General features: G+C 48.8%; 1 protein-coding gene across 1 annotated transcript in view; it reads right to left on the minus strand.

Moving 5' to 3' along the window:
• LOC146811289 (uncharacterized) overlaps positions 1-24,890 on the minus strand; it is a 253,471-nt gene that overhangs the window by 186,479 nt on the left and 42,102 nt on the right. Inside the window, exon 3 of the mRNA XM_085614503.1 lies at positions 13,171-13,384. Coding sequence (XP_085470629.1) covers positions 13,171-13,384 — 214 coding nt within the window. The remainder of the gene's footprint in view (positions 1-13,170; positions 13,385-24,890) is intronic.

Here is a 24,890-nt window from a genome sequence, read left to right on the forward strand (position 1 = left end):
AGTTACCGACCTTGAGGTACTGATGGTTACCGTCGACGAGGATAACGTCGACAGAACACTCGTCGACGAAGACGCAGCTGATGTCGTCGTCAGAGTCACCGTCGACGACCCGGACACTGCAGATCTCGTCGTCGGTAGAATCGTCGACGAGGCGGCCAGTCTTTTTCCTGAGGACTGGGAACTAGACGCCTCAACAGACTGAGAACTATGTCCCGAAGCCGACAAAACAGTAGGTGAGACAGCAGATGTGACAGCTGTCAGAGTCAAAGACAGTTTCTTTTTCTTCAGGAAAGGAGATGGTAACTCCTGCACACTACTGCGCTTAGAGGCTGTCTAAGAGCGACCAGAAAGAAGACTTTCCATATCAGAAACTGGGTCTTCTTTATCCTTCAGTCTCTGTAGCCATATTAAGAGACGGCCTTCTCTGTCTTTCAAAGTCTTTGTAGAAAAGGTTCTACAAAATTTACATTTTGCCACTTCATGATCTGGGTACAAACAGTAAATACACTTACTGTGTGGGTCCTCAGAAAATAAACGCAACTTTCCACACGAAGAACAAGGTCTAAACAAAGATTTCTTACTTGAAGACATTCTGACTGACAAAAACTGAGCAGAGCTCAGGGAGACTCCCTGTCACACGACAAGCGGTAGAAAATCTGAGGTGAGGAGCTCTGAGGAGAAGGTTCTAGAGAGGAGCTGGCGCCTGATTGGCCGTAGTTTGGACTAACATAATGACAGAGATAGACTGCGAATGTCTTTTTTCTCTTTCCATGTATCTCTATGGAGATTTCATATAGGGACATTCTTGATGTTATCACTTACTTATATCTCTGTTTTTATATGATTACTTATGTATATGTATATATATATATATATATTATGGCTGTATATATTGCTATATTATTTACCGTGGGACTCCCACTCCGACGACGGGGAATATTCAAGCATGTGAATCTATGAAAGACACCCCAATACTGGAGAAAACTCTGTTAACAAAAACTTTTTTTAAAGAAAACCCTGAAATGCACAACCAGGCATGACGACGAGGACTAGTGAAGAGGTCATTGCCCAACCTACAGAATCAGTAGTGTCCATACCACAACAAATAATCATTTTAGCGGCCTGCTGGCCATCTCGTTCCAACTGGACAAGAACGTTTCATATCTCCTCCGGAATGGAGGGCAGCAGGTGCTCTACAGAGTCCCATAATACATGGGAGAAGCATCCAAGGACACAAGAGGTATTGAGAGATCGCAGAGCTGAACTAGTGGAGGCAAAAATATGTCTGCCACAGCGATCCAATTTCCTGGCCGTCCTTTCTGCGGGAACAGCAGGGAACGTATCAATATTTTCAGCAGCCAAGGCAGCCTGCACCACAAAACTATGATGAGACGGATGCCTAAGGAGACATGTCGGATCTCCAGGGGCCAGCTGGTGTCTGTGAGAAACATAACGATCCACAGGGGCCCCTGTTATAGGCTTAGCCTAGGCCCCCAACAAAATATCATAAAGAGCCTCACTAAAAGGAAGCACTGGCTCTACCGATTGGTTCTGATACAAGACTAAGTAATGTATCAGTTGTCAAAGGTACTGACACCAGTTGTTACATATCTCCTATTACAGGACCTACACATTTTTCCCTACTTAGACGACTACCTTATTTGTGGTTCTTCTTTCTTTAAGGTTCAGTCAAGCATCGAAACAGTGTGCATGAAACTGCAGTCTCTGAGACTCTTGGTGAAACATCAAAAGTAAAGCCTTTAACTCAAGAGGAAGAAGAGCTTTATAGGATATGGCTCCATACAGAGACAGGACAAGCTTTCTTGCCGGAATTCAGGACAATCTACGGCAACAGTTGACAGATCGCCTTATGTAACCCAAAGCATGTGCAAGAATGTGGTTGTGAGTCCAGAGCACACTGTCTGCAAAAACAATGGTAGTTCTATGGGCCTGACAACATTTAAACCTCTGGTCTACCATCTACTCAAGCACAGAGAATGAGAGGCAACACATAGATTAACACAAGATATGCAACATCAAGTCCACTAACAAACACAATTCCATAATTATGGTTAAATATTCTTAAAGAGATCTTTTATTATTTCTTCTTTTTTTCGGTCTTGGGATTGTTACAAACGGACGCAACCAACGCTTTTTGCCCTGGACAAGGGCTTCTTCAGGACTTTTAAATTCGAATGTTGAGTTAAAGCAGTACCTGTGTAGCCAGAGTCCTACCAAAGTTCCAAGTCGTTCACTACCCGCTATATACTTTCACACTGTAATTTGGAAAGACTGACTCGATGGCCGAGCACACTGTCTACAAATCAAATGGTAGTTCTATGGGCCTGACATAATTTTAAACCTCTGGTCTACCATCTACTCAAGCACTGGCTTCCAGTGGTGACACAGTTACAAAAAGTTAATTCCAGTCACGAAAGAACTACCCCTTCATCTGCCCTGGAGTTGCTACCCCCATAACTTCATTGGAAAAGCTTCTTGGCGGGGTTTGCTGGGCCTGTTGTCTCTGAAAGGAGGCAGAGACTTCAGGGGAGGTGGCCTTAGCAGCTCCGCTGTACTGGGACCTCTGAAATGACCCCGGGTAGAAGGTGTTTGAAGTGCCCCCATGGTCTCTGCAGTATCAGTGTCCTTTATTTTTTCCAGCATCTGGTCATTCTGCGGACCGAAGAAGTACCCCCCCCCCATCGAAAGGCAGATTGAGCAGATGCTGAAACAGACGTGCCGGTGGATCAGGACACTTGAATTAATGCCTCGCATTGTGGTGTCTGCAACATCGAGGGCTCACCTAATAGTGGTGCTCGATATTATTTTGCCCTCTATAACAAAGTCTTGGCCACTGTTCTGGGAGATGCTGGTTCTCCATTTCATCCTAGTGCGCCCGAGCGAACTTTCGGAGCAAGCTGACAAAGGATGCTCATTTTACAAACTCCCCCCTCCCGCGAAATTTGGAGAATGGATGCAATCTGATATTTATTTTTTTTGTTAACAAAACGAGGACATCTAGTGGCCATCTTGTGGGTGTACACCGACACAAATGGAAGCTGGGCACCCGGTTGGCAATGCTGCTCCAGGTAACAAGGCCGTATTTAAGACAGACAAGAATGCAGTCAGTCCCTAAATAGGAGAAGGTATTGTAGCGTGGCTCGACAGGAACCAATATGGCCTAGTGCTGGAGAGTTAATTGATACACCAGACACACAGCATACTAGGTTGGGCTGGAATTCACGAGCGACCTCCGCCCGTTTATTTATACTCTCTGGTCATGCCTGGCCAGCAGAGTGATACAATGTGTTAAGGCCCTTCCGGGCCAAGGGTCTCTGAGGTATGCACGGCCGGCATCTAGACCGCTACATCCCATCCCAAGTTAGTGTTCAAAGTAAACAAAAGAGTCAACACACAAAGTCTGTGAGCCTTTGACTTGGTCTTGGATTGGACCTCAGTTTGTACCTCTGGTGGCGGCCTCCTCAACTCGCCTGAAGGCTGTTAGGTGACGAGGTATTGGTGGTCGTAGTCATTCCGGCCTCTGCGGTCATGGATGAAGGTGGGCTCAGCACCGTTTGATCTTCATTCGGAACTGGTAGCAGACCCTGCGCTGTGGCTTCTCCACCTTCTACATGGCCAGGAGTTGTTCGGTCAGTACTGGCTTCCGGTACTCGCTAGAACCAGGAGATGTTCTGGGCAATAAGTTTGTCACCTCTTTGAGCCGTGAGGGCGGTCCCGTTGGTCTTCATCACGGTCTACGCCCCGGCCTCATATGCCGTGCGGAACTTCCCTCCGCTGCGGCGGTTCCTTACTAGGACTGTGCATCCTGGCACGATGGTCCTGGTCTTTGCTCTTCTCTTCTTGCTGGCCTGCTCATTGGTTGTCGTTCTTCGTGCCTGTGCATTGGCAGGGTCATATGGTTCTGGGTACCAGCCGTCAGTTGTGGGGATAGTGTCCCGCCGGGTCCGGCTAGCATCAGGGACCAGGGTGACCTCTGTGTCGTGCAGTGGGGAGTACGGCAGTACTCCCGTGGGAACCTGTGCAGTGCTACCTCCGGGTCGGCTTGCTCGGAGACTGCAATCCGTAGGACCTTGTTGAGAGTTCGCATGAAGCGTTCTGCTTCTCCGTTGGCATGTGGCCTTTTGGGAGTGATAGGGTGGTAGTGGACTCCCAGTAATGCCAACATGTTTTTAAATTCTTCTCCCTGAAAAGGGGGCCCATTGTTGGTCTTGACTTCATGAGGCAATCCGAATAGAGAGAACGTCTTCTCCAAGACTGGTTGTAGGTGGGCAAAGGATGTGGACGCAATAACCTCCACGATGGGGTATTTTGTGTAGCTGTCGATTAGAAGTGCAGTTACCCTGCCGTCTGGAAAGCTCCTGAAGTCTAGACTTATTCTCGACTACGGGCCGTCGCCGGGTCTTCCATTATGACTGGAGCGGGGTGTTCTTGGCTACTAGTGAGCTGACACGGTCTGCAGTTTCTTACCAGGGTGTCCACGGCAGCTTCGAGCCAAGAGAACCACACTTTTTCTCTCATGCAAGACTTCATCCGCATCGTTCCTTGGTGCCCAACATGGGCTAGGGAAGTGGCTCGTTCTTGTAGAATCTCGGTGATAACTATTCGAGAGCCTCTCAGTATCACTCCATCTGCTACAGCGCTTAGTTCATCTCGCACCTTCCAGAACTTTCCTAGCCGGTCTCTGTCGGCTTCGTTCCATCCGTTCGCCCTGTGCAGAAAATCTTCCCAGGATCCTCTTCGGAGTGATTTCAGCACCTTCACTAGTACGGCGTCTGTGCCGGTGTCAGCATTGATATCATCCTGGGTAAGGGCATCGAGGACAGGCCCACTGAGACATCAAATCTACATACTCTCCGTCCTGAGCTCTTGGTCGCCTTCGTCCCCGGCCGCTTCTGGCAGGTGTCGTGACAAGAAATCTGCTGGATTCTTTGCCCTGGTACGGTATACCAGCTCCATTTGATAATGCTGTAGTTGTGTCGCCCATCGTTTGATCCTTGGTGGAGGATGTGGCGCTGTGCCTCTGAACAGCAGGCTGTTCAGGATCACTGGTTGGTGGTCGGTCACCACTCGGAACAGATGCCCACTGACATACAAGTGGAAGTGGCTGCAGGCCTACTTGATGGCTAACGCCTCCCTATCAATCTGAGAATACTGGGCTTCTGTTGGCGTGAGGACCTTGCTCGCGAATGCGAGCGGAGTCCATTTTCCTGGTTCCGTCTACTGAGTCAGGAGAGCTCCTTATCTTGACGGGGTTGGCATCCACTTTGAGTTCCATCATACGTGTGGTATTGAAGTATGCCATGGTGGTTTTGCCTGACAGCGCCGTTTTAATCTTCTGGAAGGTTTCGTCTTCTTCTTGGTCCCACTTCCAGGCCACATCTTTCTTCGTCAGGGCGCGCAGTGGTTCTGCTAGCATGACCAGGTTCGGTATAAACCGCCTGCAGCAGGTGGCCATCCCGAGGAAGCTCCGGACCTCTGATGCAGTCGTTTGGGCAGGGGCTTGATGTATGGCCTGCAACTTCCTCTGGTCTACTCTGACTCCGCCCTGGCTAAACACGGAGCCGAATAAATCAATGGGCTTCTGGAAGAACGAACACTTGTCCCCGTGAAGAGTGACTCCTTGCTCAGCAAGCCGTTGGAGTGTGGCCCGGAGATGGCGATGATATTCTTCTGTGGTTGCTGAGTGTATCAGGATGTCTTCGCTGACATTTAGTACTCCCTGGAGTCCTGATAGCACCTCACGGACGGGGTTCTGAAAGATTTCTGCTGCTGACGAAATCCCAAAATTCAATCGTTTGTATAGGCGTAGGCCAATGTGGGTCAAAAAGGTCGTGATGTATCGGCTCTCCTCGGCTAGCTTCAACTGGTGGTATCCTGCGTTGAGGTCAAGCTTGGAGAACCAGTGGGACCCGTTCAGATCAGCCAGGAAGTCATCTACGGTAGGTGTCAAATGCCTTTCCCGCTTATTCGCCTGATTGGGTAGGCGCATATCGATGCATAGGAGGATCTTACCGGGCTGCTTTGTCTTCTCCGCGATCAACATGGGCGAGACCCAGGGTGTTGGGCTGGTGACCTTCTCGATGACTCCTGGTCGTTCCAGCTCTTGGAGTTCTTTCTCAACGAGTGGCCTGAGGTGGAAGGGTATTCGCCTGTGTCTTAAAGCAACTGGCTTCACAGCCTTGTCTATATGTAATTTGATTGGGGCTTTCTTTATGCATCCCAGTCCTTTGAACACTTGCGGGAATAGTTCCAAAACATCCTCGATCTGTAGGGTCTTGACCGCGTTGGCAAAAGTGACTAGGCCAAGGTCCTCGGCTGTGTGGCTCCCCACCAGGATATCGGCTTCCCTCTCAACCACATGGAAGGTGGTGGTGATCTTGTGTCCTTCCGCCTTCACTTGAACGGTCATTTTCCCTTTGAGCGGCAGTGGAGTTTGACTGCCATACATGAGGATTCTGGTGTGTGACGGGAATAATAGGGTCTGGGTTAAGTCGCTTGTGTTGTTGGCACCCCATCACATTCACTGACGCTCCTGTGTCGATCAGCGCTGTGACCTAGGATCCGGCAATTTCTAGGGAGCACGTGGGCTGTGGGCGCCTCTTCCATTTGAGGTCACTCGCGAATGAGATGAGGTAGCATTCACCTTCCTCGTCTGTTGATGAGTCCTCTAGGTAGTGCCTCTGTCATGTGGGTGTTCGAGCTGACTTTGGGCTTTCTGAGTCTTCGAGCAACAGGTGTTTTACTGTTTTTGACGGTGGCCGTCATCCTCAGGCTCCTAGATTCCGCTGACCTCCTCTGCACGCCACCGTAAACTAGTTGAGGGTGCCACACTTTAAACATGTCCGTCCTTGCGCCGGGCATTCTTCCTGCGGGGGCTCTTCCCTGCCGCAGTACCCGCAGCGCGGTCCTTGTGTGCTTCTTCCTGGCCACCGTTCAAGGGGGCCTCTATTCTGGATGCGAACTGCATCTGCCCTTTCCGCTTTGATGGCGACAGCCTCCTCCGCTTGTTGTGTAATGGCAATGTCCATTGCCGTTGCGATGGCATCCAATAGGTCATGTAACCTGGCATAATGAGGATATCTTCCAGGGTAATACCTGGTTAGCGCAGGATAAATGTCCGGCGGTTCTTGTTCCCACAACCTTCAATCACTTGGGCTCTCACCTCCTTGTTCTGGTCGTCGTCTGTACACGTGCTTGCTAGTTCTCGCAGCTGTGCATGGAACGCATCCATAAACTCCCCTTCCCTCTGGCGCGCTCGGTGCAGCTTAAACCGTTCGTAATCCAGTTTCAATTCGGGGTTCGAAGTGCACGTTCAGGGCTCTGACCGCTGCGTTGTAGTTGTTAGGCGCCCCGGTGTTAGGTAAATGCGCAAATAGTATGTAAATTTCGTCACCCGCGAAGTGTAAGAGTAGGGACCTCTTCACTGCACTATCGGTTTCCCGCGTCGCTGTAAAATAGTTGTACAGCCTGCTGATCCAGAATATCTGGGAGATGCTGTGGCCGGGTCTATGAGTTTGCTGAATGGGGGGCAACACACTGATCTGGGAGTGGTGTGACGTCCGTTGTACAGCTGTTTGGGCAAGTGGCAGGTGTTGCGGCGCTGCATGTGCCGCCTGGTCCGTCATTCCCTCATGTGCATCGTGTGCTTGGTGCTGTATCTGCTGTGCTGTGGCACTGTAGTAACAGTGCTTGGAGGTGCTGGGCAGATGTTCTTCCCCCTCTCTTGGTTGTGTGGTCCTGTTACAGGCTGCACCCAGGACACTACTGCCTCTTACTGTCTCACAGGTGCTGTGAGGGCTCTGTACATTGGGGGCTGTCTGCCAGGGACGATGGCCAGAGCCACGCCACGTGCGCGCTGTTGTAGGGGTGCTGTTCTGGCTGTCCAGCAGGGGGCAGCGTTCTCAGGAGCGAGGCGTCTCAGCCCAGCAGGCCTTGACAGGGTCTGCTTTGGGAATACTCGGCCGCTCTAGACCTCGCACAGACGTGTGGTGTTCAGGTGGGGGTAGGCAACACTCCGTACCTCTTCCTGGCGTCTCTCAGGCCTCGCAACAGACGCGTGGGGATCCAGACGGGGCAGGCAGCCTTCCAAAGTCCGCGGGGCCGCCGAGACATGGGCCCCGGGCAGGTGGTCCTGACGTCACTGGAAGCCTACGCCGGCTCCACTTCGACGACGACACTCCCTTGACTTATGAGGCTTGATGTTGCGGTCGGGGTCAGATGGCCGCAGCGGGAGGCCCTCGAGCGTGTCGCGACAGCGCTGTTTTTCACCTCGCAGGGCAGAGAGCAGGTGCTGGACCAGCGGTGAGTCTACGCAGTGCGGGGACGATTGACGTCCGCCCTCGTCGCCAGTGTAGTGTGGCTCGACAGGATCCAATATGGCCTAGCACTGGAGAGTTAATTGATACACCAGACACACAGTATACTAGGTTGGGCAAAAGTCACGATCGACCTCCGCCCGTTTATTTATACTCTCTGGCCACGCCTGGCCAGCAGAGTGATACAATGTGTGCAGGCCCTTCGGGCCAAGGGTCTCTGAGGGATGCATGGGCGGCATCTAGACCGTTACAGGTATGATTACCCTCTCACCCTGAAGTATGTTCTGCCTTTTGAAATTCCCGCAACAGAAAGCAGAATTATGAAAGATACCAGAAAAAGACAGGTAAAAAATATCAACTTCAGCCTGGCCTTATTCAGCAGGAAAATTGCTGTCAGCTACCGAACATGTCTAGTGAGCGACCTTCAAATGCCAACACACATGATAATGTGTTTTACATCGATTACAAGAAGATGGGGAGCGCGGTGAAGAGAATTATGGGGCTGTGCCTGCAGACTGGAAATGTAACCTGTGTGACTTCGTTTGCTTGGCTGCTAAATGCAGGACTCTTGAATGGAATCTATCATAGTCTCACTCTCAAATGAGCAAAAGGCAGGCATTGTGAAAGCATTTAGTCTCAGTACCGGTCAGTTTCAGGTTGAAGCCGCTCCGCAAAAGAAACAAATAACATTTTATGATGCACATCAAAAGACTGAAAGGTTACAAGAAGGGAAGGGAACATTCTCCTTAGTCTGAGATGTGCGGACTGTCAGACGCTATGTGCATACCATTACATGCCATACAAATGCATCTCCTTCAAATTGCAATGTTTACCAAGCACGTGCAACGCAGTGACTACTGGTTTTAGTGACCCAGGAACAAAAACTGGCAATTTGACGATTAGAACAATGCAAAATGTATCTCTGTGGCCTCTGCTAACAGTAAAAGAGAAGTGCAGATAAACCACTTTCAAGGCAGCTAAAAATCTCTCCTAGAGCTTCAGAAAGTAGAACGCCATACACTTAAGTGTGACATCCCATGTACTGTGCACTTCGAAATATAGAGCAATTTGGCCTAAAGAACCATATTCAGATCATTACTATGTAATGTTACATAACAGCGACGTGACGTCTGCCTCAGTCATCTACGCATAATGCAATAAAGCAGAAACTGACGGCTTGGTTTTTAGGGTATCATTATTGTATCCTTGATGGAGTCCCTGAGTCCCATGGGGGAGTTGTGTTTCGAAATTCAACACTTTTCTGCATTTTAGGTGCGCAGGTGTTCCAGCGGCCTACAGTCACATCTGCAATAATACCGAAAGGGGCTCACCACTTCTACAATTACCGTAACCCCGCTAATAGGAGTGCAGGAGTTCCAGCCAGTATGAGGCTATTGTTGCTGATGTGTTTATGGTGACCCATGTGCTGCCATAGAGCTGCAGAAACTTTAAACATGCGTCTTTCAAAGTGGAATACTCTGCTAAAACAGGTTCCATTGATTTAAGGCGGAAAAGGAACGAGTAAAATAAAGTGCCGCAATGATTTCGCAAAATGTTCATTTTAGGTGCCGAAAAATTTGCAAATCTATGCCGCAGTATCCTGGGGGTCTGGCATCAGCTGCATCTATCTTTTTGTTCTCTTTGACAGGCGAGGGTGTATTTTCAGTGGCTCCAGCATTGGCACGCTTATGGGCTGTATGCACTACCAATGAACCTGGTGGAAGTTGACCCCCCAATGTATACAGTGTCGGAGGGTAAGGCCCTGTATTTCTTGTCCACCCGTGGGTTTGTCACACTGCCTTGTCTGGCTCCTTGAACACCTCAGGGGCGACCTTTAATATTCCTTTAACCTTGGGAAAAATTGAATGGAGCGCTGAGTAGAGGATAGCGTTTCCACAAGAAAGTCTTCCTCCTCCTGTGTTTTGTGCAACTCCACCTTATGGTAAGTGGCTGCCCTCTGCAAAACCTCATGATACAACGTGGTGTCATCTGGTGTGTATGGCTTTGCTGGCTACAGGTCAGGATCAGGATCAGTATCCCCGTGTCATAATCATTCCATGGGTCATCCTGTGGCTGTGGGTCAAACGGTGCATCCTATGGGTCTTCATGAGATCCTGGACTATCCCCCCCACAAAGCCATAATTTGAGAAGCTCCGTGCTGTTTCAGACAAAGGGGCTGACGGTGATGGAGGTGAAAGTGACAGGCTGGTGGCTCAGGTACTAATGGCTTCCTCAAAAGTCAATTTCCTCTTAGGAGGCAATGGGTCTTGAGGCTTTGGATGTGGCTGGGTCAAGATCATGCCACTTTGTGGGGGATCATGATGTGCATCTACCTGTAATCTAGCTCCTCCTGGAGCTGTTGCAAGATCAGCTGGTCTTTGTCCTCAGAGGCCGTGGACACTGGGCATTTAAGCGCCAAAGGATTTTGCACGGCTGGTACCGATGTCGATTTTGACACTGAAGAAGGCTTCAGAGGAAAATGGCACAAGGTAGATTTTGGTGCTCCAAGTTAAGGATGGTCAGGAGGTTGCTTCTGACTCCAGATCCGAAGGCGGTGTCGGATTCGAAATTCAAGAGCTTAAACCTCAGGATGTGCATTGGTGCCGGGAGGTAGCTGGGTGCCGGATCCGAAGCGAGTTTGCAGTGCAAACCATGGCCCTGAGTCAGTGGCGGACTGGAAGCCTGGTGCTGAGATTCAGCCCACAATGCCTGATTGTCTCAAGGGCGGGGTCCCATCTCCATTCAATTTTGGGGAGGAGGGTGATGTACTGTACTCTCATATGACATCTTTTTTATCTGGACCTGCACCATCTGAAGTTCTTGTCTTCGGATTCCAAGAAGGAACTGACCTCGGGAGAGACGATCTGTGCCTTGGCGGCCAAAGTCCTGGCTGAGGTTTGATCTCGACGTCCCAGTCACCGAATAGATCATTGGTGTCGTCCCCCTTCCTCTGCGCCATAGCTTGTGATGCAAGACGTCGAGCCTGGTGGTAACGCAGCATTTTTTTAGACCAGAAAGCAAGGCAGGCGGAACAGGAAGCCTTGTTGTGATTCAGAGAGAGACAAAGGTTATACACCTGGTGATGGTAGGACCAGGGGTATTTGCCTCGACACTGAGGGCAATGTTGAAAAGGAGACCTTTCCATCACGAAGAGGACAATTTCCATGCTGAACACAATGAAATAGGCCCCAGAGGGGCGAGGCTCCAAAAGGGTCGACAAGAAGTTTGCAGTCGGCAAAACCGACAAGTAACACGCCGAAACCGAGACGATAAAGATGTGGCGATTGTTTACCGGTGGGTGAAGAGGAGTCGAGGAGGTTCAAAGGCGACGACTAAGAGACATTGACCTGAAACTCAATGGAACACGTTTGAACCCGACAGCAGAAAAAAAAATCTAACAGCAGAGCAAATACACATGCACAATACCAGCAATAGGTTGAGTCACTTTAACTCCTGAATTGAAGACTTGTTAGCAAAAAAAACAAGTTGCACAAGTCCGAGCCCAACACTAGATGGCAGGAGTATGCACAGCATGTCTATCTAGAGCTACACATGCCATGAACATAATATTACCAGTCATTTCCATGGAGTGTACAGATACCCGGGATTTTAAAATAGCTCTCCAAATCTATATACAAAGAACAAAAGTTTTCAGGAAGTTGAGTGCTCTTTTTGTATTCTATGGAACAGTTAACAAAGGGAAAAAAAATATCAACTCCCACAATAAGCAAGCGGTTCGACAAGCAGTATCGCAAACCTGCTTGGCAGCAGGATTCAAACTGCCACAGTAAATCCAAGGTAGGTCAACATGAGCAGTTGCCACAGGTAATTCCACTACAAGAGATTTGCATGGCTGTTACATGGTCCACTCCAAACAGTTTAATATCCCATTATCGTTTGGATTTGGGGAGAGATGAGTCTGTTAATTTTGCTTCAGGTATCCTGCAAGCTGCAATTAAGTAATTGTACGCATTATCAAATATACGTATGGCAGATTGTGGTGCTGCTTCTGTATATCCTCAATCAGTATCGACTGGGACTATGAGCACTTACAGGGGGGTAATATTATTGTCCTTCGCTGCATCCAATAAATGTGTGCCTGGACCACACCCTCAGCAGGAACATGCAAATCAGTACACTAACAAATAAACCACATTTCAAACCAAGAATCATACTTCCATATGTGACAATGGATGTTCATGCAGCCTTTGTAGTTGCAGTCACTGCAAAACTGGACTATGATAACACACTGTACATATGGCTACCTAAAAACAGCTTGAATGAACACTTTCAAAAGATACAAACTGATGGGTAATTCCTACCTCTGGGGCACAGTAGAAGAGGCAAACTCCTTCCCATCAGTGACAGCCACAAACGGTATCCAATTTAAAAAAAAAAAAACTCTGCCTAAATTACAAACCTCTCAACTGGACCATCTCATATTAACATACAGCAAAACCCAATCTAAACACCTCACAATAAGGAATGATACACCAAGAACTTTGCTTGGTCTCTCTGATCATCCAACCATTCCAAACGCACTCCACAGAGAACGACCGTTTTATACCGGGCCCTCCTCCCCAAACACTGGAATTAACTGCCAATTCACACCAAAGCTCTAACTCACCCTCTGTAATCTGGAAATCTTCAAGACCATTCTTTTCTGTGAACTTCCTACTGGGAAGGAAATAATACCCCCAAAACTGACGGATACACTTTCCTAACCTAGAGGACATTTAGTGCTATGGGCGCGCACTGCAAGACACAGACATAAAACATATATTTAAAAGGTGATCCAACAAAACGGTAGAGAAACAGGGTACACCAAACTTACCGTGCGTGGTTTTAAAGCTGAAGTCTCACTGGGAGAGCTTACTCTGCCTATGGGCACTTTCCTGCGAATCATATTCATCAGAAAATTCTTGGAGGACTGTTCAGTAATCCTGGGCAAGATAACTTCATCCAAAATCTGCATGAAGGCGAGGCTGATCTGTATCTGCCCTCTGGCCTTCTCCCTCTGACCGGGCTTCGAGCCAAGACTGAACCATCTGCATGAAGAAAACCTTATTATATAATGCAAACATCTTTCATATTTCATGCAGTAGGTTAATACGTGAAGCTAAGGTGAATCAGTTTGGAAGAAAGTAGAGTTGGAAGGGAGAGAACTTCAGAGTTCCAGTACATAACCGAACCCACACTCCAAACACACCAGCGTGTTTCAGATCCCCAGTGTGAGAAGTTGGCCTGATATATGATGTCACTAATTCTAGTGTACACCCTGTATCAGTCCAAACAACCCTTATGGTGATTGGTTGTAAAGTCAACCGTATAGACCAGCTATCCTAGTGGTAGCATGGACAAGAGCAGTCTTATTCTAAACTCTGAATGGCATGTGAAGCCAGCTGTTATACCATATGTACCCTTGAATACCAAATGAAAGGACACCACAACAGATATATATAAAAATAGAATGTATTTATTCTAGGCAAACCCTCAGCACTCTTTATGAGATTCGAGGTAAGTACAACACAGTCTTATTTAAGCATACATTAAGTCACACAGGTAAGTAATACAGTTAGGCCCTAGGGGCCACGCAAACCATATACTAAGTAAGTGGTATAAGGACCACTGTCACGAACACAGGATAGGCCTAGGCCTAGGGAATCGCTGGGGCTACACTATACTACCAACAAATAGGAAGTGGGAGGCCCACGGGATTCAGGTGTAGAGTGGAAACACTCACGCGTAATGCGTAAAAGTCGATAGAATCACTAGCAGTTAGAAATAAGCAGTTTTAGGACACTTCTGGTATAGCTAGAAAGTCGAGACTCGGAAACTAGACCCTAGGATAGTCAATACCCTTGTGAGCACCGAAGTACCCAAGTTCCCTAGCCCACGGGCTGCGGGTGCATAGGTGTGAACTTGCGTCGGGTTTCGTCGTGGACTTCTATGGATGGCTGAAGGAAAGTTGCTGACAGGCAGTCAGTGAAGAGTGTCTGGTGGATCCCAAGGTGGGGATCAAGAAGGAAGGAACCTGCAAGCAGAAGGGACAGAGTCTAGGTCACCAGCCGGGAAGGAACCAGGAAGGAACCAGGCGATGTCGTGAAGATGCAGGTGAAGAGGTGAAGCTTGTCGCAGCAGCCACGGGTACCAGGAGACGTCGAGGACGACCAGGACCAGGAGGTGAGCTGTCCCACGAAGGCTCTTGCTATCGGCGGCGGCGAAGTCGAGTCAGGACCCAACAAGCCTTGGCAAGCGGAACCCACGCAGGATGGAGGACTTGCTTCTGGTGCAGACCAGGAAGGTCTGGGGTGCTTCTCTTTCACAGGGGAGCGGGTGCCAGTCTGGAGGAGCTGGACCAGCAAGTTGAAAGTAAAGGTTCGTCGTTACAGAGGCTACTAGCCAACGGGCCAGCAACCGGACAACACGTCGAGCAACACAGGTGCAGAAGGGCCCCACGCAGAACACGTGAAGTGTGGGGAGCTGATCTTCTTTGCAGATGGTGCTCGGGAGTGGGGCTTCTCAATTCCCCAAGCACAGCCCCGAGGAAGCCTCAGAAGTCGCGCTAGTCAGTTACTAGCCACTTTTCCCAAGTCGCCGGTCCCACGTACCTCGTCGCCACCACGGGTCTCAGCTTCGCTGGAGATGTGGATCTGGTTCTGAGGTGTCTGGAAGTCTCGGCGCTGGTCAGTCTCTGCAGTCGTCCCTCGTAGGATTCAGTCGCAAAGCAAGCAGCGGTCGCTGGATGGTGCCTGGTTGCCCAGGGTGGTCAGTCCTTGGCCACAAGGGAGATTTCTTCAGTCTTCTTCTTGAGGTCGAATGTCGAAGGTCCAGAGTTTATGTTCAAGTTGCAGATTCAGGTTAATCTAATTTAGCAGGGCCCAACTAGCTACTAATATACTGGGCTAGTGGGCTGGGCTACCTGCAAGGTCCCTCCTATGGGTGGGACCAGGAAGGGGAGTGGCTACACCCCCTTTCCTTTGTCCAGTTTCGCGCCAGAGCTGGGGCTGGAGTGCCCCAGCACCTGTTTGAACTGAACTATGCATGGAGCACCTTGTGTGCCCCAGGCATGTCTCATTCCTTTCAGCCCTCCCTGCCCCAATACACTAAAGTCTGTCTGGGGAGGTGCTAGCACCTCCCCAAGCAGGAAACCTACAGTCCAAGCCTCCCTGGCTGGGAGGGCTCCCAGCGGCAGGAGGTCAGACTCGTGTCTGTGGCAGCAGCATCAATTTTGTAATGCTGAGGCTTTGGTGAGAGTTAAACAGCAAAGTAGGATTTTAACATGTCTCTCCCTCTAGAAGGGAGGAATAATATCCTCATCACCAGAAATGGTATGGGGGTATTATTCCAACGTGTTAGACACCTTACACGACATGTTTTGATAAAGCCAAACCATAGTTACCATAACCGTTTAAGATTATAAGGTACTTTAAGAGTATATGGTAGGCTATATCATAGAACAGCTATAAGGACATGGTTCCGAAAGCTGCAGACAGAATCAGCTCATGCTAGAGCACCATCTCACATGTTACCAAGCACTCTGCCTCCCTGATTGTTAAGGCCTGCCATAGGAGTGGCTGATAGGTACACATGTGTCTATTTTAAGGGTAGTTATAGGTATACTATATCTAAGCAAGGGGTGATTACACGACCTTGCCCCAGCTGAGTGATCAGCCAGTTGTGTCTGATTGGAAGGCCAGACCAGGGGTGGCACAATACATGCTGCAGCCCCTGGGAGGCCTAGGGTGCACCTATGCCCTGGGTACCTAGGGTACACTGTACAGGGTCCAATAAGGTGATCCTTACCAATTGGGAATGTACCTAGGGTACATGGAGGCCATTTTAAAGAGAGAGCAGACAGCCTGAGACCCTGAATGGCAGGATCTCAGGCCAACTAAGTCGAAAAACCAGCTAGGCACTAGGCAAAAAGTTGGGGGTAACCATAGTCAGATATTCACCTTCCTACACAACCCCCCCCCCCCCAAACGAAAGGAGAAAAGGCTGGCCTTGACAAGGTAAGCCTATATTGCCTAAGTGGCCATATAAGGAAGAACCAGCACTGGCATGGTTACCCCCTGTCTCATGGTCCACTAAGCAATCCCTCACCCTAAAGGTATCATAGGGTCTCCACCATAGGGAATCTCTACCTTTGGTGTGTCTTTGCAAAGTAAAAGGCTGGTGTTGAGATGGAGTACTGAAGTGAGTGTCCTCAAAGTGAGGCCTCAGCTTCCTCCAATCATCCTCCACCATGGATGCCTTTCTTTCTTTAACTGAGTTGCACTGTGCTCTCAGGGTCAGCCTCTGGCTACATAAAGCTGGAGGCTGGGTCCCTTTTGTGGGCTTACTGGAGGGACAGGTCAGGTTTGGGGCCCTAAGGTCCCATGGTTGCCTGTGCCCAACAGAATCCCTCTGGGGGAGGTCCCTAACTACCTGTAAAGGAGATCCCTCAGGAATGTTTTTAACCATCACCTGGCTAGGGCTACTAGCCAGGCAATCCTCATTCTTTTGATGGGGGGGTTCTTGTGGACAGGGGCCCTCTTGGGGTCCACTGGCCTCCCTGACCTCTGCAGCCCTGGGCTGACTGAGGCAGGGTAGAGAGAGGCAGGCTACCTGCACCAGACTGGGTCCCACCTTGGAAGGGGCCACTGACATCAGAGGCTCTGCCAGGCCAGGCCTGGCTACCTCTGGGGCAGTTCCTTCACAAGGGGTGAGGTCAGATCCCTGAGGAGGCTGACCTTTTCCTAATGTCTGGGGAGAGGGAGACTTTTCTTCCTCCCCACTACTCTCTGTTTGTGTGGAGTGATCCATAGTTTCAGGCTTCACTACACCTATGTCAGTCTGAGTATGGACTGAGACCATTACAGTCCTGACAACCTTTTCAGAGAGGCACTCAGTTTGGGTTTGAGCTGTGACTGTCACAGCTCTGCCAATCTCTACAGGGAAGTCTGTCTTTGCCTGGGCTGTGGCTACCACTGCCCTTCCAACCTTTTCAGGGAGGAAATCTACTTGGACAGGGGTTGTGGCTGGCACAACCCCACTACCCTTTTGTGAAAGGCCTACCATTTTAGAATGGGTGTCTTGTTCAACTCCAGCCCAAGCTGAGAGTTCTAAGTCATTCCCCAGTAAGCGGTCTACAGGCAAGGTTGGGGACACTGCTACCCTTTTAGGGCCAGTGACACCTCCCCTGCTGAGACATACCTCCGCCATGGGATGACTGTTCTGTTTGCCATCAATGTTAGTTACCTGGTATGAGAAACCAGGCAAAAGCTGCTCAGAGGGAACTAGCCTATGGGCCACCATAGTGATGCTAGCTCCAGTGTCTCTGTAGGCCTCAGCTTTTCTACCATTGATATAGGGCTCCTGTCTGTACCTACCCAAAGTGTTGGGACAGGCAGTGAAGTTGGCAAACCCCATGCCACCATCACAGACAAGGGTAGCTGCGGTAGGGGAATTGGCTAAGCCAGGGTCCCCCTGTGTTCCCCAAGAAAACCCAACCAAATTTTTTGGGGCACTCCCACCACCTGGGGGATTACTGCTGACAGTAATAGGTGGTGTGACAGGAGTAATTGGAGGAACGGATTTGTTTTTAGCCTTTGGGCAACTGCTGTCAGTTTTCCAATGCCCAGGAATTTTACATTCATGGCAGTAAGGCTTTTTAACTGTGGTAGAGGAGGGAGCTTGGGACCCACCACCCTGTGTGGAGTTTTGGGGCCCTGAGGAAGATTTCTCTTTTGTTTTATCCCCACCCTTCTCTTGAGGCTTGGTGGTATCTTTCTTTTGGTCACCACCCTGATTGTTAGGCCTAATCCTGGTCCTGACCCATTTATCTGCCCTCTTTCCCAATTCTTGGGGAGAGGTCAAATCTGAGTCTACCAGGTGTTGATGGAGAAGCTGGTTCTGACAATTACTAAGGATCTGCTCCCTCATAATCAAGTTGTACAATCCTGTATAGTCCTGCACCTTGCTGCCAGTTAACCAACCCTCCAAAGCCTTAGTGGCACAATCCAAAAAGTCAGACCAGTCCTGTGTCTGGGTCTTCTGGGTGTCTCTGAACAACAACCTATATTGCTCAGTGGTTAAGCCAAACCCATCTATCAGAGCACTCTTCAGGACTTTGTAATTGTTAGCATCCTCATCACTGACTGTGAGGAGCTTGTCTCTACCTTTGTCAGAAAAGGAGAGCCACAAGATAGCTGCCCACTGACTCTGGGGTACCTGCTGTACTTTGCAGGCCCTCTCCAAAGCAGTCATCCACTTGTGGATGTCATCCCCATTCTGATATGGGGGGACTATCTTGCTTAGGTTTCTATGGTCATAAGACCTATCCCTATCTCTAGGAATGTTGCTGCCACCAGTGGGTTCTGACCCACACAATTTTTGCTCTCTGGCCAGAGCAAGCTTCTCTTTGGCAAGGGCAAGTTCTTCCCTTTCAATCCCCAGTTTAGCTTCCTTCATTCTGACCTCATGCTCTCTCCTCTGGGGGGAAGTCATCCCCCTGTGGGATGAAGCATTGGAGCTTCTTGAGTGATAGGAGTGGAGAGAGTCCCCTGAGGGAGATCTACCCCTCCTAGCTCTCTTTTTAAGATTACTTGGGGGCCTGTAAGGGAAGCTCCCATGCAGGCTCCCATGCAAGCTTAAGTTAGCCTGACTAAGTCTTCTGACTGGGGTCTTGATTCCTCCCTCTTCTTCTGAAGTCCCTTCTGCCTCATCTGTATCAGTTAAGTCAGGGGTCTCTTCTGTGGAGGGGAGGCCCTTATCTACAGCTATGGCACCATACTTGGCAGCTCTTTCAGCATCATAGGCCTCCAGAAGCTCCACTAATTGTCTAAGGGTAGGGTTGGAACCCTGTTTTAATCTCCTGGAGGTACACAGTTGTCTCATCTCCTGGAAAGTGAATGCATCATATCTAGAGGGAATCTGTCTAGGATTCTCCTCTCCTGAGGGAGTATCAGTGTGATCTCCATTCAGGGACATGATTCTAGTGAGGGTGTGGTGTGTGCACCTACCTACACTAGTTGTATCTACTAAACCTCTCTAGTAGTTGTAGTCAGGGTGTGCTAGGCCCTTCAACCTACAACAACTAAGTCCAGTAGGACTTAAGTATTTATAATCTATGTTATATGTACCTATACAATATCTATGTGATCTTTCAATTTAGTATCTCAAGATTACAATGGTATTACAACAGCAAGCTCAGATCCCAACCGCTGCTCACCAATGTGAGAAGTTGGCCTGATATATGATGTCACTAATTCTAGTGTACACCCTGTATCAGTCCAAACAACCCTTATGGTGATTGGTTGTAAAGTCAACCTTATAGACCAGCTATCCTAGTGGTAGCATGGACAAGAGCAGTCTTAGGCTAAACTCTGAATGGCATGTGAAGCCAGCTGTTATACCATATGTAATCCCTTGAATACCAAATGAAAGGACACCACAACAGATATATATAAAAATAGAATGTATTTATTCTAGGTAAACCCTCAGCACTCTTTATGAGATTCGAGGTAAGTACAACACAGTCTTATTTAAGCATACATTAAGTCACACAGGTAAGTAATACAGTTAGGCCCTAGGGGCCAAGCAAACCATATACTAAGTAAGTGGTATAAGCACCACTGTCACGAACACAGGATAGGCCTAGGCCTAGGGAATCGCTGGGGCTACACTATACTACCAACAGTTAGGAAGTGGGAGGCCCACGGGATTCAGGTGCAGAGTGGAAACACTCACGCGTAATGCGTAAAAGTCGATAGAATCACTAGCAGTTAGAAATAAGCAGTTTTAGGACACTTCTGGTATAGCTAGAAAGTCGAGACTCGGAAACTAGACCCTAGGATAGTCAATACCCTTGTGAGCACCGAAGTACCCAAGTTACCTAGCCCACGGGCTGCAGGTCCATAGGTGTGAACTGCGTCTGGGCAGTTGTGAAGGAGGAACATGGCGGCAGTTGGCTAGCTGTCGCGGTGCTCCGCCCCTGACCTCCGGAGTGAGGAATGCAGCAGCCGCGGTTCCAATGCTAACAGCTCAGGGGGCTACCCTGTTACCTCCGTGAGCTCTCAGGAAACTTACAGTTTGCAGCGCTAAGGATTCTTTTTCCTTTATTTTTCTTCCATCCGGATGCCTTCTCCCTTTCCCCTCCATGTGTGTTCTGATTGAATGCGTGAGCGACTCGGAGCCGGCGCTTTCAACGCAGCTGAGGCAGAACCTTTCGCCTGGAGTGCTGCGCTGGAGTATAGCGGCGCTCGATCTGTGGCGGAGTAGACGAAGACAGTGGATTTCAGTTCTTTCCGCTGGTTCCTTCGCTGGGTCGACCCAGTATAGCGTGGAGGTGGCGGCTCATGCAGGGCTTGCAGCAGCGGCAGCGGTGGCGGCTGTTGGTGTGGTCAACGCGAAGGAACCAGTGCGAGTTACCACGAGGTCGACAACAGCATCGGTGAAACAGCGACTCGAGGTGAAGGGGAAGGGGAAGGGGAATGAGTTGGGGGGGTGTTTGAATGATTTCCCCGGGGGAGAGGAGTTAGGCGTAGAGCGGGGGGGGTCAGTCTGGGCCCTCGGGGTTTACCGACAGCGTTGGAGTCGGTGATAGCATCTCTAAGGCTCGTGAGGCAGGGAGGGAAGGAAAAAAAAAGGGTACAAAGGCTCTAAAGGATCACCCGTCTCACGACAATAAAGCTGTTAGTAGGGGGGCAAGGGCACAAAAGCCACAGAATATACATCAGCCCGCAGCAACTTCTTCACAAGAGACACAATCTGCGAAAAAAGCCTCATCCTTCTTAGCTAATGAGGTGAAGGCTAAGCGGGCTCCCAAGGCTAATAAAGTTGTAAGATCTGCAAAGTTTGTTCTAGATTCCAACTCTAAGATCACGCCCTCCTTACGCTCTTACTTCAAGGTTGTCCCCCAACTTCTTAATATTCGCAAAAAATCTACTGTACATCTAGGCAGCCCATCTTTGCCCAGTGTTGAGGGCTTTCACGGGTGTAATCAAGACTATTCTTTGCCTTTATTACCTGAGTCCGCTTCTGTTTCTGTCTCTGTTCCTAGGCTGCCGTCTTACAATAATCAGTTAACCTCCCTTCCTAACGCCTCCTCAAATTCTCTGCAATCCTCCCTATCTCAGGCTGTAATGGAGGACTCTGTTCACACTTTTTTCCCTGAGTCTCCGCATTCCTTCCCCGAGCTTACCTCTGAGCTTATGAGCACTCCCCCCCCCGCCCCTGTGGTGGTGATTCCGCTTACTGAGTCAACTGGTTTGGGAGAGTTCCCACCACTGTCAGTTAACATACCAGGGGTAGGGGGTGATGTTCGCCACCCTGCCCAGGTTGCAACAGATCCATTGGCTCAGGCGCAGTGTTCGCTTCGGGGAGCGCAAGATGTGATATTGAGCGGTAGCCTTGAGCAGGATTCACAAGCATTGGGAGCAGGGTTACATCAAGCGTTCCCAGTTGATCTAGCACCCCCTCTTTCATCTCTCTCATCAGCTCACTCTCTAGAGCAAATGTTTCGGTCTCTCTCAGCCGACATTAAGCGAGGATTTGAAGAATCAGCAGTGATTCAGAGAGAGATCAAAAGCTATTGTGAAGCGCTGGGTACCAAAGTTGACGGGCTCACTGCAAGGACTAACGCGTTAGAGGAAGCGGTCGGGGGACTATCCTCGCATATAGATAATGCGAGGGATGAGATACTGAAACTTAAGAAGGAAGACATTTCTATCGCTGAGAGGATGGAGACTTTGGAAAACCACGCGAGGCGTAACAACATCCGGGTTTTGAATATACCCGAGGGAGTTGAGGGCTCTGACGTTAAAGGTTTCATTGTTCCTTTGTTAGTTCACTCTTTAAAGCTGGGGTTATCTGAAGAAGACATAGCTCGGGATATTCAACGGGTACACAGAGAACCCTTCAGACGGAATTCTCAAAGATCAAAACCGAGGAGGATCCTTGTGAACTTTCATATCTACACTATAAAAGAGCAGATTCTTAATGCAGCTTTAAGGCTAAAGTCCCTGGACTATAAGGGTTTTTCATTTCAGGTACGGTCTGACTTGTCTAGAGTGACACTTGAGAAGCAATGGGAACTCGGCAAAAGGATGGATGCATTTCGGAAGATTGACGCCACGGTCCAGTTAAGTTTTCCTGCAATTCTGAAAATCATGTTACATAACAAAATGTATAATATTCGTACAGTTCAGGCGGCTGATGATTTGTTAGCCACCCTTCAAAGTGATAAGGGCGCAGCAGGGGGACCTCCTTGAGCAACTTATCTCTATCCACTTCGCAGCCATTATCTATCACCTTAGGTGCACGCTTAGGGAATTTCATATCCTCTTACATCCCTATATAAGCACAGGTTAGTCATACGTGCATACATGTAATACACATGGAAATCATAAGTAAGGTAGTGAATGTAAAGTATTTTCTAAATTATAAATAAAACCTAGTGTTAGAATGTGAAGTTAGGAAAATGAGACACTTGCACAGGGGCATGTGGGAGTAAGAAAGCAAAAAATATATTTAAAAAAAAAAAAACTAATACACAACAGTCACACATAGTGGAATTATATTAATTGCGCATCCACTCCGGGGGGTGGGGTTGGGTAAGGGGCACCACAAACCGGTCACCGGTTGGACTTTGCAAGGGTTCCTCAGGGGGTAGGGGGGGTGAGGTTAGATCACTGGGGTGTAGGGGTAAGGTTAGGGGTGTGGGTTAGCAACAACAGAAAATTTTCCTCGTTTTCAGTCTGGTCCCAGATTCAGTTCTGTAAATTCACATTTTCTTTCGTTTTTTCCGGCATGAATTCTTATATTTTGACTCATTTAAATGGGGAAGTTGAGCCATGAGTGATCTCAGGATTCTCTCCTGGAATGTTAATGGTCTGCGTACCAAACAAGGACATGGTTCCGAAAGCTGCAGACAGGCTCAGCTCATGCTAGAGCACCATCTCACATGTTACCAAGCACTCTGCCTCCAGGATTGTTAAGGCCTGCCATAGGAGTGGCTGATGGGTACACATGTGTCTATTTTAAGGGTAGTTATAGGTATACTATATCTAAGCAAGGGGTGATCACACGACCTTGCCCCAGCTGAGTGATCAGCCAGTTGTGTCTGATTGGAAGGTCAGACCAGGGGTGGCACAATACATGCTGCAGCCCCTGGGAGGCCTAGGGTACACCTATGCCCTGGGTACCTAGGGTACACTGTGCAGGGTCCAATAAGGTGATCCTTACCAATTGGGTATGTACCTAGGGTACATGGAGTCCATTTTAAAGAGAGAGCAGACAGCCTGAGACCCTGAATGGCAGGATCTCAGGCCAACTAAGTCGAAAAACCAGCTAGACACTAGGCAAAAAGTTGGGGGTAACCATAGTCAGATATTCACCTTCCTACACCCAGTTCTGAACTGTCCTGTAGGAGTCCAGTGTAAGCAGACAGGCAGTCTGGATGAATGGTTATAAGAGCCAGTAATGACTAACTTACTTACACAAAGCCCCCTTCCTATTGACAGAAATGGGAAGATTACAAAGCCTTCTCATAAGTTTAGTGTGCAAACATTGAGCACCACTCTGAAGAAACAAAAGCCAGAACCGTACAGCACTCATGCCTCACTCTATAATGGAAAGTCTTGATAGATGCACAAGGTATCATAAAAAAAAATACTGGGGAGGGCACATTTATCAGTTTTTTCACACAAGGCGGCACAGCAAGGGAACTTGCTACGCTGCGTGAAATGGAGAGAGCAGAAATGCTCCAATTTAACAAAGATATGTAGCATTTCTGCTCTCTCCTTGCGCTGGTGCACTGTGTGCAGCCAACGCAGGTACTCTTGCACCATAGGGCAAGGGTGCCTGAGTTATGGGCTAGATTGTTTTTGTGCAGAACAACACACATGGAAAGAGGATGTAACAAGGATAAATAAAGATATTTCTCCCTGCTATGCTTCTGTCGGGTAGACGCACCATTTTGGTGCAACCCAGGTTTACAAAATACATCAGTGGATGCATGGAAACATTCATCCTCCACCCATGTGCCACCTACCCAATGTAAAGTAAGGAAAGCAGTACCCTTTATTCACTAAACCAGGTAAAGTGGCTTTGTATGGCTTTGTAAATGCCAAACATGATTTTGCTCCAGGGCTGCACCACAAAAGTGATCCAACCTTGATGTAAAATCATAATAAATCTTGTTCAGAATGTCTTTGGTACATGCTAAAGACCCCTACGCAATAATGAAAATAAGACAGACCCCCCCCCCCTCCTTCTTCAAACCCAACTGCCAGTGATCAGCATCACTGTCTATTTAGGGTAGAATGGGGTATGTCCACTCTCCTAGCAGGAATGGTGCAAAAATAATAGATCTGGAAATCAGTGGAAACACATGGATCGCAAGCTCATGTAATAAGTTAAGCTGCTCCGGAGACACTAGAAGGATCTCTCAAGAAACTGTGGAGTACCCACCGCTAAAGAAGTCAGGGCTCCAAGAGGGGACACCTATGTGGGACAAGTTAGTGCTAATCGATTAGGTTATGCTCTGCTCCCCCGTCTGTCACAGCAGTA

Source organism: Triturus cristatus, chromosome 7 (assembly GCF_964204655.1).
Source record: "Triturus cristatus chromosome 7, aTriCri1.1, whole genome shotgun sequence".
NCBI lineage: Eukaryota > Metazoa > Chordata > Amphibia > Caudata > Salamandridae > Triturus > Triturus cristatus.